Source organism: Apodemus sylvaticus (assembly GCF_947179515.1).
Source record: "Apodemus sylvaticus chromosome Y unlocalized genomic scaffold, mApoSyl1.1 SUPER_Y_unloc_2, whole genome shotgun sequence".
Taxonomy (NCBI): Eukaryota; Metazoa; Chordata; class Mammalia; order Rodentia; family Muridae; genus Apodemus; species Apodemus sylvaticus.
Genome location: NW_026262996.1, coordinates 1,062,953 through 1,083,565, shown reverse-complemented (window position 1 = coordinate 1,083,565; position 20,613 = coordinate 1,062,953). Strand labels below are relative to the sequence as shown.

At 35.3% G+C, this 20,613-nt stretch overlaps 1 protein-coding gene across 2 annotated transcripts in view; it reads left to right on the top strand.

Annotated features, from left to right (window-relative positions):
- Positions 1-20,613, top strand: part of LOC127676064 (probable ubiquitin carboxyl-terminal hydrolase FAF-X) — a 132,560-nt gene that overhangs the window by 38,079 nt on the left and 73,868 nt on the right. For both annotated transcript variants that reach the window (XM_052171989.1, XM_052171990.1), the window contains exons 11-17: positions 4,112-4,318; positions 5,825-5,961; positions 8,089-8,222; positions 16,504-16,591; positions 18,031-18,373; positions 18,886-18,981; positions 20,389-20,603. In XM_052171989.1, the coding sequence (XP_052027949.1) occupies positions 4,112-4,318; positions 5,825-5,961; positions 8,089-8,222; positions 16,504-16,591; positions 18,031-18,373; positions 18,886-18,981; positions 20,389-20,603 (1,220 nt within the window). The remainder of the gene's footprint in view (positions 1-4,111; positions 4,319-5,824; positions 5,962-8,088; positions 8,223-16,503; positions 16,592-18,030; positions 18,374-18,885; positions 18,982-20,388; positions 20,604-20,613) is intronic.

The following is a 20,613-nucleotide window of genomic DNA, read 5'->3' as shown; positions in this document are numbered from 1 at the left end:
TTAACTTCTTGAGTTTTTTGTATATTTTGGATATTAACCCTCTATCAGATGTTGGGATATTACAGATATTTTCACAATCTATGAGTTTCCATTTTGTCATATTGACTATGTACTTTGCCTTTACAGAAGCTTCTCATTTTCATGAGGTCCCATTTATCAACTGTTGATCTTAGAGCCTAAGCCGTTGGTGTTCTGTTTAGTAAATTTTTCCCTGTGCCAATGAGTTGGAGACTCTTTCCCACTTTTTCTTCTATTATATTCAGTCTATCTGGTTTTATGTAGAAGTCTTCAATCCACTTGGACATAAGCTTTGTGAAAGGTAATAATTATGGATCAATTTTCATTCTTGTACATGTAGATTGCCACTTGAACCAGCACTATTTATTGAAGATGCTTTCCTTTTCCACTGTATGGTATTGGCTTCTTTGTCAAAGACTATGTGTCCATAGGTGTATGGGTTTAGTTCTCCATCTTCAAATCTGTTCGATTGATTGACGGTCTGTCTCTGTACCAGTACCATTTGGTCTTTTATCACTATTGCTTTTTAGTATACCTTGAAGTCAGCAATGGTGATGCCCACAGAAGACCATTTACTGTTGACAATTGTTTTGAGTATACTTGGTTTTTTGTTTATCCATATGAAATTAAGAGTTGCTCCTTCTATATCTGTTAAGAATTTTTGTTGGAATTTTGATAGAGATCTCATTGACTCTGTAGATTGCTTTTGGCAAGATGGACATTTTTATTATATTAATTCTGTCAATCCATGAGTATAGGAGACCTTTCCTTCTTCTGAGGTCTTCAGTTTCTTCAGAGACTTGAATTTCATGTCATACAGATCTTTCACTCGCTTGGTTAGAGTCTCCCCAAGGTATTTTATATTGTTTGTGGCTATTGTGAAAGGTATCATTTCCCTAGTTTCTTTTTCAGCCTATTTATCCTTTGAGTATAGGAAGGCTACTGATTTGTTTGAGTTGATTTTATAACCTGCCACTTTGCTGAAGTTGTTTATCAGCTGTAAGAGTTCTCTGGTGGAGTTTTTTGGGACATCAAAGTATACTATCATGTCATCTGCAAATAGTGATATTTTTGACTGCTTACTTTACATTTTGAATTCCTTTGACCTCCTTTTGTTGTCTTAATTGCTCTAGCTAGAACTTCAAGTACCATATTGGATAGGGAGAGAGTTGGCAGCCCTGTCCTGTCAGTAGCCATCATTTTATATCATCTTTCTAATCTACCCATATTTGCCAAATAGACTTCAAAAATCTTTGCCCTGTGATTTAATTCCTCTTTCTTTGGATACTGTTTATAATTCTAGTGGCCTTTTCATTTCTGTCCCCCAAATGGGGTATGTTACTCATGTATTAAAATTCATATTTCTTAAGGTTTTACTCTGGGTTTCTCTAATACAAAAAAGGAAAATAGCAAGCATTAGTATAAATATAGTATCATTGGCATAAGAAAATAGGATAAGAAATTCTTTGTTCTTCGATAACAGCTAAAACTAACCTACTGACTTTTTTCTGTACATTTGCTTGCCTCTTTTATTCTGAAAAAGGGCACAAACAGAAAATTCTGTTTGCCAAGGATAAAACTGTTCTAACTAGAAACCTGCAATTTCAGTTTCTGTAAAACTCCAGAAAAAAAATCCTTTGGGGAGGATTTGAAAAGGCTAATCTTAGACGGTTATGTAGACAGGATTCTGACTGTGAATAGTCCTGTATAAGGTAAGAGATATTTGAGATCTAATCTAGGCTTTTAAAGCAATTTCCAGAGCTACAGATATATGCTAATTAAAGAATTTTTTTTCCTTCATCTGCTAGTGCTGATAATTTCTTGTTAGAGAAGTATGAGCCTCTCTTAACAGTATTACCCTTCTTTTGAGATTTCAAGCTCTTTATCAGTAAGATAGAAGAAATCAAACAATTTAACACCCTCTACAACAGACTAAGATCTTCTTTATGACTATACAGAAAAAAAGGTCATGAAATGGAGAGTACTCAAGAATGCTTAAAATTTATTGTAGAATTAGAAATTCCAAGAAAAAAAGAAAAAAGACAATTTTTGAAGAGCATATTTTATTTTGTTTTGTTTGTTTTGTTTTTTGTTTTTTGAGATGAGGTTTTTAACTATGTAGCTAGAATTCACTCTATAGACCAAGCTAACCTCAAACTCATAGAAATATACCTGTCTCTGGCATCTCCATGCTGGGTTTAAGGTTTGAACCACAACCACCTAGTTGAAGAGCATATTTTAAATATTCTCATAAGGCTGAGGAAATGGTTCAGTGTGTAAGTGTAAATGCCTGAGTTTGTATTTCTGTAACCCATGGGAAGATTGGTGCTGTAGTTTGTTTTCAATCCCATTAATCTTCATGGAAGTCAAAGACAGGAGAATCTTCTGAAGCCTATAATCCTGCTAGCTTGGCATACACAGTGGCAAAAGCTGAACACTGGCAACCATAATTCTTATCTATGTTAAAGGGTGTAGAAATAAGTGTTTTTTAATATGTGTGCGAACAGTATCAGTGCTTCCTATTAAACACACTAATGTGTAAGAGATGAGGCTAAGGAAATTAGTTTAGGAGGACCCAAGACCAAGGTCTCAGCACAAAGATTTATTTGCCTCAGAGGGACAGAAGGCAAGGAAGAAGGTGGAGGAGACAGGAGATGGAGGATTAGAGAGACAGAGGGGAAGGAGGGGTTTTTGTCCCAGAGGGGAACAAGACAAAGTACTTACTGCTTCTGGAAAGAGAGGAGACAGATTGTTTGGCAAATCCTTATTTACGAAGGTAAACCCCATAACTGAACATGTAAATTATATGAGCCAGGAGGTGTTTGGTTGCTGAATTTTAATACTTTGATAATAGGATCTTGGGAATTCATCTTATGAGGAAGAAGTGGCCAAATAAGGGAGTAGACATTGGGGAGTACTTAAGGAATGTTATTAATGGTTTTTAGCAAGAGATAGGAAATTGGGGAGAAGGGACCAGAACAATATTTACATGCTAGCAAGAGCTTCTTCAATTAGCTTTTTTTCTTTTAGAGCTTCCCCTTTCACAGTCTTGCTGTGAGTGAACTTTATAACTCAATAGGTGAATACATTTGTATTCAATAGGTGAATAGGTCAGTTCACTCACTCACTTCAGGCTCACAGGCTATTAGTTCTACAGTTATTCTTATTTATAACTTTTTGCTAGAGGTTTAAACTGCTTATCATAAAACTTTTTTATTGCTGGGCGGTGGTGGCGCACACCTGTAATCCCAGCACTCGGGAAGCAGAGGCAAGTGGATTTCTGAGTTCAAGACCAGCCTGGTCTACAGAGTGAGTTCCAGGACAGCCAGGGCTACACAGAGAAACCCTGTCTCAGAAAAAAACAAAAAACAATTTTTTTTTATTATATGCATGTAACTTTGTACTACCTGAATAAGGTTTGTCTGCATCTGTCCATAACTGACTACTGACTGTTAACAGTTGTGATACACCTTCCCCAAGTAATACAGTTTACCTAGAAACATGAACAAACATGTATTTATCCATACAGAGAATCAAAACAAGAGGAAAATAAGGCTATCATGAATGTTATTTTGTGGGACCAGTACTTAAAGGAATATAGGTAAAGTGTTACTTACAGGAGGAGAAATGACTACCCCAGATGGGTGACAGACAGGTACAGGCTAAATGTATTTCGTCAGTTTTAGGGATTTCCTTGCAGGCACTTAGTTGTTTAGTTCCTGAGCTGATTTCACCTCCCCCACTTTAGCATTGTGTCTTAAGAACTTCCCTCCAATGTAAAATTTTAATTTCTTGTTTTCAAAACAATTTATGATTGGTTTTATTTTTTTGATTTGTATTCAGAGCCCCATGATTGTGAATTTTATACTTGTCAGAAATGTGCTGTTGTCCTGAGGAGACAGCCAGTCTCTATATTTCTTATATCCTATTTAGTTTCTCAATCATTAATTTTAATGTTTACTGGTTTTGCTTGTAAGGAGACAGAAAAAGAATGGAAGAAAAAATTAAATATAGTTGTGAAAACAGCACCATTAAACATGATGGTTTAATGCAAATTAATACATAAATTCTGAATATTTAAAAAAATTTTTAGGCAAGCTGGACGAATGCAAGTAAAAAACAACGTGAAAAACTCCTTGAATTGATACGTCGCCTTGCAGAAGATGATAAAGATGGTGTAATGGCACACAAAGTGTTGAATCTTCTTTGGAATCTAGCTCACAGTGATGATGTGCCTGTAGATATCATGGATCTGGCTCTCGGTGCCCACATAAAAATACTCGATTATAGTTGTTCCCAGGTAGGGGAATGCTTCTTTGTTTACTTTTTCTACTCTTTTTTTTTTAATTTGTTCATTGAACTGGAGGATATTTGCATCTTATTCTGTCACTTTGCTTTCAAAGAAATTTTGAAGAATTGACTGTATGTGATCATATAATACTGTTTTGGCAAAATCAGTTAAAGATTTAATGATATTCTCTTTTAAAAATGAAAGTTAAAAAGCACTAGGAAGAATTTATTCATGCTTTATTCATTTGAATCAAGTAAAGAAAAATCAAGATTAGGTCTTCAGAAGCCTGAAAGATAATTTATCAGTAAAAGGTGTTTGTCATGTATACTTAATGACCTCAGTTTAATCCCTGGATCTTATACAAAAGTAGGAGAAAACAAACTTAATAACATTTTCTTCTGACCATTTTGCATTACTGCTTATTAAACATGCATATACACAATAGTTAATTTTTTAATTAAAAAATGAAGAGTTGTGAAAAATGTATAACAGTTTAATAACTACTGGATTTTTCACCAAAAATCATATAAAATCTCTTAAATTATTTATTATCATTATTTTTGTGCTTAAAATATTCCTTATAATTGTAAAGTTGTCATCCAAAAATAGCAACATACATTTGACTTCCATAATAAGGAGGCAAAAATGAGACAATCTCTAGGTTTGTTGTCCAGAAAATCTAGAAGACTGAAATCTATGTTCAGTGAAACACCTTAGGTCAACATTTAGTAAGAGTGAAGGGGGGAAGATATCGAATGCTGATGACTTCTTGTTACACAGACATTCATACAACTTTTCCTTACATATACTCACTCTCTAAATCTGAGACACAGAAACAGTTATCATTTCAAAGAAATAAATTTCTGATTATTAACAAAGTACTATACAGTACTAAAAAACTAAACCAAAGCAGAATATTTAAAACGAAGTCATAATTACAGTATTTCTAATTTTCCTAAGGGATAAAACTTCACCTTATTTTCTGTGCATTTTATTGATCTATTCCTATTTTGCAGGTATTTTTTATTTTCAAATTATTAAACTTATTTTCTTGAGTAAACAAAATTTCTGTATTCTCAGTTTTACTTAATAACAATGTGATAATGCTTATATAGGAATAAATGAAAGTTTTTGTTGCTGCTAAATTTTAGAATAGTTTAAATTTTAGAATAAATATTAATAGTATAAGCAAAACACTAAAGAGTACATAAAACCCATGTTTAAACAAACACCTTAAAACAATATTACTTATGCATGTCCCCCTACTTGGAAAATTCTATACTACAGATATATTATAAACCAAGTAACACTGAGATTGTTATATTTTATATTCCAAAGCATTTTGACCTATTAAATTCACAGTTATATTACATAACATTACTTGCTTAATGTTTTTTCTATTATGATATTCTCAAAGAAACTTTGAAGGTGGAGTTAATATTGAGCTATTTTAAGCTATGCTGAATTCAATATAATTACCTTGAATTAAAAGAAAATAAATTTTATGTATGTTAGGATCGAGATACCCAAAAAATCCAATGGATAGACTGCTTTATAGAAGAATTTCGAACAAATAATAAATGGGTTATCCCTGCATTAAAACAAATTAAAGAGATTTGTAGTTTGTTTGGTGAAGCACCTCAGAATTTAAGGTAAGGCTTTAAATACAAGTTTATTTGCTTTTATTCATAATTGTGTTGAAAGTAGCCTATAATTATTACCAAACTCTAAGTAAAAGAAAATGGCAAGGTTTAGAGATAGGGCTTTTTGTTTGCTTGTGGTTTTTGTTTGTTTTGGTTTTTTTAATACCACTAACTATCATGAAACTCACTATAGACCAGCTGACCTTTCTCTCTTGAACGCTAGGGTTAAAAAGGAACACCAACATACCTGACTTGTTGAAATTTTTTGTTGTTGGTTTTTGTTAATTGTTGGAGTTTGTTTTTTGTTTTGTTTTTTTGGTCTGAAACAAAGATCCTTGATAATTTCAGTTACCTTATATTTTATTGAACAGATGAGTTAAAGATGATCTAATTGACTATTAAAATTCAGTCAAAATAATTGGCTGTCTTTCAATTCAGAATTACCACTTCACATTCAGTAGCTATCCTAGAAATCATAATAGTTTATGTTTTTACCTATTTCCATTTTATTTTACCTTATGTTTTAAGTGTCTATTCTTTCATTAACCATACTTGTTTTGTTTTTATAGACAGTTTCTTTGTGCAGCAGTTCTGGCTGTCCTTTAACTAACTCATCTTGTAGAACAAGATGGCCTCAAACCTGATCCACCTGCCTTTGCCTCCAAATGCTAGGATTAAAGGTGTGTGCCACCAGCACAGCCCTTCTTCAAACTTTATGGTTAAATTTCAAATGTCAGAATAAAAATTGACTTTAATTATGAAAAGCAAAAATCTCTAAAGGATTTATTCATCAGTTGTTAAACTAGATTTTTTTGGTTGTTTTTGAGATAGTATCCTTCTTACTATGTAGGCCTGTCTGGTCTGAAACTTTCTATGTAGATCAACTGGCCTGGACCTCACAAAGATTCTTCTACATCAACCTTCCAAACTCTGACATTAAATGTGTGCACCAACATGAGAAAGATGTAACCTTAGACTGAATGGCCTCTCTGTCCCATACCTCATGTGTTTTCTACCATAATCAACAGCTAGATTTTATAGCAGTGTAAACATTCAGCATCATATTAATGCATGACTACTAGAGGAGTATATTTTTAATTGTAATACATTGTAATACATTTGGAATGAATTACATGAGAGTAAAAATACTTTAGAGGAAAATGTGTGTTGCCCCCAAAACATTTGCAGTTTAATAATGATTTTTAGGGAAGCTGAACTGGGTCTAGCTAAATTTCAGAAAGGATCTTCTATCTGTAAGTATTTTCTTGTGTGTAAGATAATTAGATGATTGGGAAATTCTATCTTTAACCTGGTATGATTATGATTTAAAATAGAAATCTTTTATATGTAGAAATTTTTTTATTTTTCTTTTCCAAGATAAATTTTAACTATATTTTTTAGTACTAGAAAATAGTAGTTACAGAATTTCATGGAGATAAGCAATGGAGAAAATAAACAGTATTAATAGTCTATTTTGATTATGTATGAGCCAAACTTTTTGTCCTTTACAAAATATATTCATACTGTTTTCAGGTAGCCGTAGTTGTATATGTATTTTCCTAAAGCTGGTCATTTCATTAGTATTTGAATAAGAATTCAATAGAGTTATGATTAGAACTCAGTGTACTTGTCAACCATTCACAAAAAGCCCTGGGGTCAGACCTCAGTTCTAAATAAAATTAGGCATGGCCAATATATACCAGTACAGTTCAGTATAATCACAGCACTGAAGAAGAAGAAACAGGCATCAGGCTGGTCCCTGTCTCAGTCATTGTGAGAATTTGACTGCTTTTGTTATAGTAAATAAGAAAATAAAAATGAAAAACCAGTATCTTTGCTTCCAATAATATTAAGGAACAAAATCCATTACAAACACAATATTTAATAATATATCTTTATTGACTAATATTTTGACAATGTAATACTGTGCTTTGATACTAATGAATTGGAAAAGAACTGATACCTTTTATGTAAAAATTAAATTAAATCCTACCCTGAGATCATTATTAATGTTATCTTTACTATTAGGAGAATACTGATTATATCTTTCTCAAAATGTTAAGAATTTAAAGCTAGAAGTTTCTTTATTGTAAATAATGTTGATTTGCCTAATGACACTGTTAGTTATAATTTCAGTCAAACTCATCGAAGTCCTCATGTATTTTATCGTCATGACTTAATCAGCCAACTTCAGCATAATCATGCTTTAGTTACTTTGGTAGCAGAAAACCTTGCAACTTACATGAACAGCATAAGATTGTATGCTAGAGGTATGTATGGTAAGCTAAAATTAATTATTGAGAATCACAGTTTTAGAAATTAATTCTTTCTCACTTTTTTTTAATTTATTGATATAATTTATTTACATTTCAAATGATTTCCCCTTTTTTGGACCCCCACTCCCCGAAAGTCCCATCAGTCCCCTTCCCTCCCCCTGTTTTCCCACTCAACGTTTCCCACTTCCCTGTTCTGATTTTGCTCTATACTGCTTCACTGAGTCTTTTCAGAACAAGGGGCCACTCCTCCGTTCTTCTTGTACCTCATTTGATGTGTGGATTATGTTTTTGGGTATTCCAGTTTTCTAGGTTAATATCCACTTATTAGTGAGTGCATACCATGATTCATCCTTTGAGTCTGGGTTACCTCACTTAGTATGATGTTCTCTAGGTCCATCCACGTGCCTAAGAATTTCATGAATTCATTGTTTCTAATGGCTGAATAGTACTCCATTGTGTAGATATACCACATTTTTTGCATCCACTCTTCTGTTGAGGGATACCTGGGTTCTTTCCAACATCTGGCAAATATAAATAGGGCTGCTATGAACATAGTGGAACATGTATCCTTATTACATGGTGGGGAATCCTCTGGGTATATGCCCAGGAGTGGTATAGCAGGATCTTCTGGAAGTGAGGTGCCCAGTTTTCAGAGGAACCGCCAGACTGATTTCCAGAGTGGTTGTACCAATTTGCAACCCCACCAGCAGTGGAGGAGTGTTCCTCTTTCTCCACACCCTCTCCAACACCTGCTGTCTCCTGAATTTTTAATCTTAGCCATTCTGACTGGTGTAAGGTGAAATCTCATCTTTCTCACATTTTTAAGTGAACTTTCTCTTTTATTTTTATTGGATATTTTATTTATTTACATTTCAAATGTTATTCCCTTTTCCAGTTTCACTCCCCTCCCAGAAATACCCTATCCCACCCTCCTTCCCCCTGCTTCTGTGAGGGTATTCCTTGACCCACCCACCTACTCCGGCCTCCCTGCCCTTAATTCCCCTACACTGGGGCATCTTTCGAGCCTTCATAGTACCAAGAGCCTCTCCTCCCAGAAACTAATTTCTTGACTTTTATTTTGAATTAAGAGAATGTTAATCACCTCAAAAATAACATTTATTTTTGTTGGTGAAAGAAATTATACTGTTAGTTTCATTAATTGTGCAATTAAACTATGAAAACTTGACTTAAATAGCCTCTTCCAGAAAAAAAAGTTATAAATGTTTAAATTTTGCATATTAAATGACATTAGCATCTCTGTGTAATGTACTTTTAACTTTTTTGTTTCTTTTTTATTGAATTTATTCTTCATTTACATTTCAAAGGTTATACCCCTTCCCAGTTTCCCTCTCCCCAAAAACCTTCAACCAATCCTCCTAACCCACTCCCACGATCCCCACTTAATTTGCCCATTCTGGAGACTCTATTGAGCCTTTACCTGACTAAGGACCTCTCCTCCCACTGATGCCCAACAAGGCATTCCTCTGCCATTCATTTGGCTGGAACTATGTGTACCCCGGGGAGTTTTGGGGTATCTGGGTGGCCGAACATATCATTTTTCCCATGGGGGTGCAGCACACCCCACCCCACTCCTCCAGTGTGCCCTCTAACTTCTCCACTGTGAACCCTGCGCTCAGTCCAATGGTTGGCTGCTCCAAAACACAACCATAACAGGCTCCTTTCAGTACATACTTCTTGTCATCCATAATAGTGTCGGGGTTTGGTAACTGTTTGTAGGATGAATGCCCAGGTGGACAATCTCTGGGAGGTCTTTCCTTCAGTCTGTGCTCCACACCTTGTCTCCATAGTTGTTCCTGTGAATATTTTGTTCCCTTTCTCAGAGGAACCAAAGCACCCCCACTTTGGTCTTCCTTCTTCTTGAACTTCCTGTGGTCTGTGAATTGTAACTTGTTGATTTTGGGCTTCTGTGCTAACGTCCACTTATCAGTGAGTAAATACCTTGTGTGTTCTTTTGTGATTGGGTTACCTCACTCAGTATGACACTTTCAAGTTCCACCCACTTGCCTAAGAATTTCATGAATTCCTTGTTTTTAATTGCTGACTAATATTCCATTGTGTATATGTACCACATTTTCTGTATCCATTCCTTCATTGAGGGACATCTGGATTCTTTCCAGCTTCTGGAGATTATAAATAAGGCTGCTATGAACATAGTGGAGCACATATCCTTATTACATGCTGGGGAATCCTCTGGTATATACCCAGGAGTGGTATAGCTGGGTTCTCAGGTAGTGCTATGTCCAATTTTCTGAGAAAACACCAAATAGATTTCCAGAGTAGTTAAAATCCCACCAGCAGTGGAGGAGTGTTCCTCTTTCTCCACATCCTCGCCAGCATCTGCTGTCCCCTGAGTTCTTCATCTTAGCCATTCTGACTGGTGTGAGGTGGAATCTCAGGGTTGTTTTGATTTGTACTTCCCTGATAACTAAGGATACTGAACATTTCTTTAGGTGTTTCTCAGCCATTCACATTTCCTCAGTTGAGAATTCCCTGTTTAGCTCTGTACCCTATTTTTTAATAGTTATTTGGTTCTCTGGAGTCTAACTTCTTGAGTTCTTTGTATATATTGGATATTAGCCCTCTGGTGGATGTAGGGTTGGTGAAGATCTTTTCCCAATCTGCTGGTTGCTGTTTTGACCTATTGACAGTGTCCTTTGCCTTACAGAAACTTTGCAGGTTTATGAGGTCCCACCTGTTGATTCATGTTCTTAGAGCATAAGCCATTGGTGTTCTATTCCCCTGTGCCCATGTGTTTGAGGCTCTTTTGGAACTTTCTTTTTCTGTAAGTTTGAGTGTGTCTGGTTTTATGTGAAGGTCCTTGATCCACTTGGACTTGAGCTTAGTACAAGGAGACAAGGATGGATCAATTTGCATTCTTCTGCATGCTGACCTCCAGTTGAACCAGCACCATTTGTTGAAAGGCTATCTTTTCTCCATTGGATGTTTTCAGCTCCTTTGTAGAAGATCAAGTGGCCATAGGTGTGTGGGTTCATTTCTGGATCTTCAATTCTATTCCACTGATCCTCCTGCCTGTCACTGTACCAATACCATGCAGTTTTTAACACTATTGCTCTGTAGTATTGCTTGAGGTCCAGGATACTGATTCCCTTAGAAGTTCTTTTATTGTTGAGAATAGTTTTAGCTATCCTGGGTTTTTTGTTATTCCAGATGAATTTGAGAACTGAATTGGGATTTTGATGGAGATTGCACTGAATCTGGAGATTGCTTTCGGCAAGATGGCCAGTTTTACTATATTAAGCCTGCCAATACATGTGCATGGGAGACTTTCCATCTTGTTGAGATCAACTTCAGTTTCTTGTCAGAGACTTGAAGTTCATACAAATCTTTCACTTGTTTGATTAGAGTCACACCAAGATACTTGATATTGTTGTGAATATTGTAAAGGGTGTCACTTGGCTAATATCTTTCTCAGCCTTTTTATCCTTTGAGGACAGGAATATCTTTGAACTAATTTTGTATCCTGCCACTTTGCTGAAGATGTTTCTCAGGTTTAGGAATTCTCATGGAATTTTTGGGGTGATTTAAGTACTATCATATTGTCTGCCTTAGTGATAGCTTGACTTCTTCCTTTCTAATGTATGTCCCTTTGACCTCCTTATGTTGTCTAATTGCTCTAGCTATATTGAAAAGATATGGAGAGAGAGGGCAGCCTTGTCTAGTCCCTGATTTTAGTGGGATTGCTTCAAGTTTCTCTCCATTTAGTTTGATGTTGGCTACTGGTTTGCTGTATATTGCTTTTACTATGTTTAGGTCCTGAATTCCTGTTCTTTCCAAGACCTTTAACATGAAATGATGCTGAATTTTGTCAATTTCTTTTCAGCATCTAATGAATTTTTAGTAATGTGGTTTTTTACTTTTGAGTTTGTTTATGTAGTGGATTGCATTGATGGATTTCCTTATATTGAACCATCCCTGCATCCCTGGGATGAAGCCTACTTGATCATGGTGGATGATCGTTTTGACATGTTCTTGGATTCAGTTGGCAAAAATATTGAGTATTTTGTATTGATATTCATAAGGGAAATTGTTCCGAAATTCTTTGTTGAATATTTGTGTGGTTTAGTTTTCAGCTTCATTGTGGCTTCACAGAATTGGGTAGTGTTCCTTCTGTTACTATTTTGTGGAATAGTTTGAAGAATATTGGTATTAGGTCTTCTCTGAAGGTCTGATAGAACTTTGTGCTAAACCTGTCTGGTCTTAGCCTTTTTTGATTAGGAGACTATTAATGACTGCTTCTATTTCTTTAGTGGTTTTGGGACTGTTTTGATGGTTTATCTGGTCCTGATTTAACTTTAGTATTGGTATCTGTCTAGAAAATTGTTCATTTCATCCAGACTTTCCAGGTGTGTTAAGTATAAATTTTTGTAATAGGATCTGATGATTTTTTTGGATTTCCTCTGTATCCAATTTTATTAATTTGGGTACTGTCTCTGTGCCCTCTTATTAGTCTGGCTAAGGGTTTTTCTATCTTGTTGATTTTTCCCAAAGAACCTGCTTCTGGTTTGGTTCTTTGTATAGTTCTTTTAGTTTCTACTTGGTTGATTTGAGCCCTGATTTTAATAATTTTCTGCTCTCTACTCCTGTTCAATGTATTTGCTTCTTTTTGTTCTAGAACTTTCAGGTGTCTTGTCAAGCTGCTAGCGTATACTCTCTCCAGTTTCTGTTTGAAAGCACTCAGAGCTATGAGTTTTCCTCTTAGCACTGCTTTCATTGTGTCCCATAAGTTTTGGTAAGTTTTACCTTCATTTTCACTAAGTTCTAAAAAGTCTTTGATTTCTTTCCTTATTTCTTCCCTGACCAAGTTAGCATTGTTCAACTTCCCAGTGTACATGGGCTTTCTGTTTTTGTTGCTATTGAAGACCAGCCTTGCTCCATGGTGATCTGATAGGAGGCATGGGATTATTTCAGTCATCTTAAATCTCTTGAGATCTGTTTTGTGACTAATTATATGGTTATTTTTGGAGAAGGTACCAGAAGGTGCTGAGAAGAACATACATTCTTTTGATTTAGGATGAAATGTTCTGTAGATATCTGTTAAATCCATTTGGTCCAAAATTTCTGTTAGTTTCACTGTGTCTCTGTTTAGTTTGTGCTTCCCTGATTTGAGAGTGGTGTATTGAAGTTACCCACAATTATTGTGTGAGGTGCAATGTGTGCTTTGAGCTTTAGTAAAGTTTCTTTTACAAATGAGGGTGCTCTTGCATTTTGAGCATAGATGTTCAGAATTGTGAGTTCTTCTTGGTATATTTTTCATTTGATTAGTATGAAGTATTCTTCTGTTTCTTTTTTGATGACTTTTAGTTCAAAGCTGTGTTATTGGATATTAGAATGACTACTCCAATGGTCTTGTTTCCTGGGACCATTTGCTTGGAAAACTATTTTCCAGCCTTTTAGTCTGAGGTAGTGTTTGTCTTTGACACTGAGATGTGTTTCATGTATGCAGCAAAATGTTGGGTCCTGTTTACGAATCCAGTCTGTTAGTCTATGTCTTTATATTAGGGTATTGGGTCCATTGATGTTAAGAGATATTAAGAAAGTGATTGTTGCTTCCTGCTATTTTTGATGTAATTTTTATGTTTGTGTGATTGTCTTCTATTGGGTTTGTTGGAAGAAGATTACTTTATTGCTTTGTCTAGGCTGTAGTTTCCCTTCTTGTGTTGACATTTCCATCTATTATCCTTTGTAGGGCTGGATTTGTAGAAAGATATTGTGTAAATTTGGTTTTGTCATGGAATATCTTGGTTTCTCCATCTATGGTGATTGAGAGTTTCTCTGGGTATAGTAGTCTCGGCTGGCATTTGTGTTCTCTTAGAGTTTGCATGAGATCTGCCCAGGATCTTCTAGCTTTCATAGTCTCAGGTGAGAAGTCTGGTGTGATTCTGATAGGTCTTCCTTTATAAGTTACTTGGCCTTTTCCCCTTAAACTTCTAATATTTTTTTATTTAGTGCATTTAGTATTGGGACTATTATGTGCCAAGAGGAATTCTTTTCTGGTCTAATCTATTTGGAGTTCTGTAAGCTTCTTATATGTTCATGGACATCTCTTTCTTTAGGTTAGGGAAATTTTCTATAATTTTGTTGAAGATATTTACTGGCCCATTAAACTGGAAATCTTCACTTTCTTCTATACCTATTAGAGGTATATCTTTAGGTTTGGTCTTCTCATTGTGTCCTGGAATTCCTGGATGTTTTAGCTTAGGAGCTTTTTGCATTTTGCATTTTCTTTGACTGTTGTGTCAGTGTTTTCTATGATAACTTCTTCACCTGAGAGTCTCTCTTCTATCCCTTGTATTCTGCTGTTGATCTATGACCCCTGATCTCTTTCCTAGGTTTTCTATCTGGAGTGTTGTTTCTGTTTGTGATTTCTCTATTGGTTCTATTCCCATCTTTAGATACTGGATAATTTTGTTCAATTCCTTCATCTGTTTGGTCATAGTTTACTGTAATTCTTTAAGGGATTTTTGTGTTTCCTTTTTAAGGTCTTTTCTACCTGTTTACCTTACCTATTTTCTTGTATTTCTTTAAGAGAGTTATTTTTTGTCCTCTTAAAGTCTCCTAGCATCATCGTGAGATGTGATTTTAAATCAGAGTCTTGCTTTTCTACAGTGTTGTGGTATCCAGGGCTCGCTGTGGTTGGAAGAACTGTGTTCTGATGATACCAAGTAGCCAATTTCTCTTGCATTTGCCTTTTGCCCTCTAGTAATCTACGGTGTTAGCTGGTCTTGCAGTCTCTGGCAGTGGCTTGTCCCTCCTGCAAGCCTCTGTGTCAGTACTCCTGGGAGACCAGTTCTCTCCAGGAGGAATTTTGGTATAGAGAACTGTAGTTCAGGGTCAGCTCTGATATCCAGAGTAAAACCAGAAGGATCCTGTCCCCAGCTGATCCTTGGTTCCCACGTCTTGATGGCTCTGAGCTGGTTTCTCTTGTGCTCGGATTTTGAAGAGAAGTGGTGGTCTTACCTGTGCTCGAAAGTATATAGGCACTCCCTGGAGACCAGCAAGCGTGTGTGTGTGTGTGTGTGTGTGTGTGTGTGTGTGTGTGTGTGTGTGTGTGTGTGTGTCGCTCTTTCTCAGACCAGCAAGCGTGTGTGTGTGTGTGTGTGTGTGTGTGTGTGTGTGTGTGTGTGTGTGTGTGTGTGTGTGTGTGTGTGTGGCGCTCTTTCTCTCTCTGTGATCTATAGCCCAGGATAATCTCTGGACACAGACTTGGAAATCGGAAGGCAGACTTGGAAATCGGAAGGCTCCTGTTCCAGGCAGCCCCTTGGTACCTGTGTCTTCAGAGTTCTAGGCAGGTTTCTCTGAGTAGCAGAGGTGGTCCTACCTGCACTCACATGCCTGTCCACACTCCTGGGAGACTAGCTATCTCCACCTGGGAATGGAGGCCTGTGACAGAGGACCCTAATTATTTTTTTAATAGTCCAATTGTTATACACCCCCTCCTGATCTGCCCTCCAACAGTTTCTCATCCCATTCCTCCTCCACATTTCCAAGAGGATGTCCCCACCCCACCCAGCATCATACCACCAGCCCTCCCCATATTCTGGGACCTCAAGTCTCTCGAGGGTTAGGCACATCTTCTCTCACTGAGACCAGACCAGGCAATCCTCTGCTGTATATATGTCCAGGGCCTCAGACCAGCTAATGTATGCTTCCTGGATAGTTGCTCAGTGTGTGAGAGATCTCAGGGATACATGTTAGCTGAGTCTGCTGGTCTTTCTATAAAGTTGCCCTCCTCCTCAGCTTCTACCATCCTTTCACTAATTCAAACACAGTAGTCCACGACTTTAGTTCAATGGTTTGGTGTAAATATCTATGTCTGTCTCTGTCAGCTTACAGCCATGCTGGGATCCTGCCTGTAAGCACATCATTGCATCAATAGTAGTGTCAGGACTTGGAGCCCTCCCATGGGATGGATCTCAAGATGGGCCAGTCACTGGACCTTTTCCCCAGTCTCTTCTCCATTTCTGTCCCCATAGTTCCTTTAGACAGGAACAGTTCTGCGTCAGTTTTGGACTGTGGACTTCATGGTTGCTACCCCCAGTTCACCATCCCTCATTGCTACACACTTCTGTTCAATTTCCTGACCCTCTGTAAATAGAAGATTATATTTTGATTGTGCTAAAAATATTTTCTTCTATCTGTAGGAGAGAGCCTATGAACTATTAAATATTACCAATTATTTTTTTGCTAAGTTCAGCAGTGGATGCTTGTAATTTACAGTATTTTTAATATGCAGATCATGAAGATTATGACCCACAAACGATAAGACTAGGAAGTAGATACAGTCATGTTCAAGAAGTCCAAGAACGGCTTAATTTCCTCAGGTTTGTTTTGATCAATAGTGCTGGTTTCTTTCATGTACAGATAATGAGGTGTCTACTGGTTAGCATAGCAAGATACTCTCCAAGAAAGTCATTTTCAGAAGTTTATATATCATTTTGTTGTATAGGTATTATCTTTTTGTATGTGATATAAATAAGTGCATATATAGAGTTCAGTAAGCACTCTCTGTTATTCTCATATTTTTGTTACTTTTTGTTTTTTATTTTTGTTTTTCTTAGGGTTTCTAAGGATGACTTTTCACACATTCTGGCTAGCTAGCAATTCCTAGGATCTATGTTCTTCCATTAATAATATTATAGGCATACATTATTACATTTAACTTTCATGTGGATCCTAATGATGCAAACATAGAAACTGAAGTATACGTAGAAAGTATTTTACATACTGAACCTTCTCGTCAACCCATAAAATTATTAGCTGAATTTTAGCTTTAGATTCAGAAATTTGTAAAAGGATATTTAAATTTAAATTAAATTTAAGTAGCATATGCTTACTTTGTAAAAAATAGATTTATTGTTTTAAATTTTTTTGAACTAAAGTTACAATGTGGAGTCATATTTTAGTTAATGTTATTAAATACTAACCAACAGAAAACTGAGTTTAAAAATATGAACACTGTAAAGTTAAGAATCAGATGTCTTCCTTTGTTACAGTTTTGCAAATTGTTAACAATAAAATGTATTCAAAAGAAAAGGAACAGTTAATATCTTCTGATAATGCACCTTGTTTAGTTAATTTAATCATTTGTAAAGCAGATATTATATTTTCTTATTAAGAAAAATTAGTAGATTGAGAAGAATTCAGAGTTCGAAGAATTTCAGAAAGTTTTTAGTAAAGACTCTTTAAACATAATCATTACTTTTATTATTTTCTTTTATAATAATGAAACTAAAATGTCCTACTAGGTTAATTAACTTTTGAACACATACAAGTAATTATATGAATAAATTTGAATAAATATCTATGTTTAATATGACTGTAGTAGCTAAAAGTTTTTAATGAATATAAAAATTTTTAAAGCAGCTTTAAATCATAAAAATTATCAGCTGTTGCTAAAACAATTCTGTTTTATCTTCACTGTCAATCTGCACAAGTTGGAATTTAAATATAACTTGTTTCAAAAGCTGTACATTTTGAATATATGCAAAACTCTTTATGAGTCATGTTGACAGAGAAAGATAATGGCATTTTGTGGTTGCCTAATATATTCAATAAATAAATGAAAAAAAATAAGATGTAAGTTCAGATAGGTCATTTTTAAAGAATAAATAGCCATTCAAATACATTAAAATAAAGTAGATAAATGTGTTGGGTATGTCTTTAGGTTACATTAAAATGAAATACCTAAATGTGTTGGTGTATCAAAATAACTTATTGATAAGAATAAATCTAATTAGTTGTTTGTGGATTTTTTTTCAAGATTCTTATTGAAGGATGGTCAACTCTGGCTCTGTGCTTCCCAGGCAAAACAAATATGGAACTGTTTAGCAGAGAATGCAGTTTACTTTAGTGATCGAGAAGCCTGCTTTATGTGGTATTCTAAATTAATGGGCGATGAACCTGACTTGGATCCTGATATTAATAAGGAGTTTTTTGAAAGTAATGTGCTTCAGCTTGATCCTTCTCTATTAACTGAAAATGGAATAAAATGTTTTGAAAGATTTTTCAAAACTGTTAATTGTCGAGAAGGGAAACTAATGATAAAAAGAAAAGTTTATATGATGGATGATTTGGACTTAATAGGATTAGACTATCTTTGGAAGGTAAGTTTAAAACGTAGAAATATGTAATGGCAAAAGTATCTGAGGTAGTTAAAACTTGTTTTTTTTTCTTCAACATATTTATGCATATTTGATGTATGTCCTAGAAATCAGGGGAATTAGTTGCTTATATTTTTTGCTGTTTTATGTCTGATACTGGTGTTTCTTTAGCATTCACCTTAGATTTACCCTTTTTAGATTTTGTGTGTCAGCTGGTGTCACCTAAATATGTTTTACCTTTTGTACTTCATAAAACTTTCATAAAAGTTCTCTCAAGTTTTATATAAGATCTTGTGTTATAATACATTTTAGTACCAAAATTAATGACATAAAAAATGTCTGTTAATAGAAAGTGGAATAAGTGAGGAAAGAAAATATGTTTTTCTTTACTCACATTCCTGCTTCTACTCTTTCTCCCTTTTGGTTTTCTTAGTAATTGAAAGAAACATTTCCAGTTTAAGTGGCAAATTAAAATATATCTTTAATAGTGTTTATTTTGTTATTCTTAAAATCAGGTTGTCATTCAGAGTAACGACGATATTTCAAGCAGAGCAATAGATCTCCTTAAAGAGATATACACAAGCCTTGGTCCCAGATTACAAGCTAATCAGGTAAGGGTAAAGTACTGAAAACTCCATGTTTAGGTTAAAATATTGTTAGTATCATATCTTAACCTTAAATTTAATTAGAAAAAAATAAAATCAAGTATATCATTTTCAGAAATACGATAAATATTTCCACCACTTTTCTTGCTTTTTTGTTTTGAGAGATTGCTTTGGTGAGAAAAAAGAGTCACCTATTATAACTCAGACTGATCTGGAAGTTCATTATGTTACTCCATCTCATAGAATTCAAGGCACTCCTCTTTACTCAGCCTGGGATTACAATCGTATGCCAGAACCTTCAGCTTATTCCTTTTTAACTTTATTTTTGTTATTTTTTTGCTTGTTTCTATATGTATATGTGTATGCTTGCATGTGTTTCAATGCAAGGACAGAGGTCAGTAATTGATTCTATTTCCTCATACAGTATTAAACACAGATCATTAGGGCTTAACAGCAACACCTTTCTACCCTATTCTTAAATGCTTGGAGTTGTTTTGAATGAAATTATTGCTATATATTGCTCTGACCAAAATATTACTTGATTTGGCAATTGACTCAAAGATCTTTTTTACTTTTGAGACAGGGTCTCTCTTTATAAACCTGACTGTCCTAAAACCTGCTAATATAATGTAAACCATACTATCCTGGAATGCAAAAAGGTCTGCCTCTGCCTCCTGAATGTTGAAATAAAGTTTCAAAGTTTTTAATTATTTTATTTATTTACATTTCAAGCGTTGTCCTCCTCCATGACCCCCATACCTCAAACCCTCTCCCCTAAGAGGGTGCTCCCCCACCCATTTCTGCTTCATCCCTCTAGCATCCCCTAGCATTCTCTGGGGCATCAAGCCTCCACCAGACCAAGGGCCTCCCCTCACATTGATACCAAATAAGGCCATCCTCTGCTACACATGTAGCTGGAGCCATGGATCCATCCATGTAAACTCTTTGGATGGTGGTTTAGTCCCTGGGAGTTTCTATATTCTTCCTATGGAGTTACAATCCCCTTCACCTCTTTCAATCCTTACTCTAACTCAGCCATAGGGGTGTCTGGGCTCAGTGCAGTGGTTGCTGTGAGTATCTGCATTTGTCTCAGTCAGCAACTTGTAGAGCCTCTCAGAGAGCAGCTATATCAGGCTTGTCTACAAGCACAATATGGCATCAGTAATAGTGTTAGGGTTTGGTATCTACAGATAGAATGGATTGCACAGTGGGAAAATCTCTGGATGGCCTTTCCTTCAGTCTCTATTTTTTTCTCCATATATTTCTTTTAGACAGGAACAATCCTAGGTAACTTTAAAAAAAATTTTATTTTAATTTTTTATTTGATATATCTTTATTTACATTTCAAATGATTTGTAATATTTGATAACTTTATAAGCAACAATTGAATTGATTTTGATATAATATTTGCAGGTAGTAATTCATGAAGACTTTATTCAATCTTGCTTTGATCGCTTGAATGCCTCATATGATACACTGAATGTTTTGGATGGTGATAAAGACAATAATTTTAGCTGTGCAAGACAAGAAGCCATCCGGATGGTTCGCATATTAACAGTTTTAAGGGAATACATAAGTGAATGTGACAGTGATTATCATGTGGAAAGGATGATTCTACCTATGTCAAGGTTTGTGAAA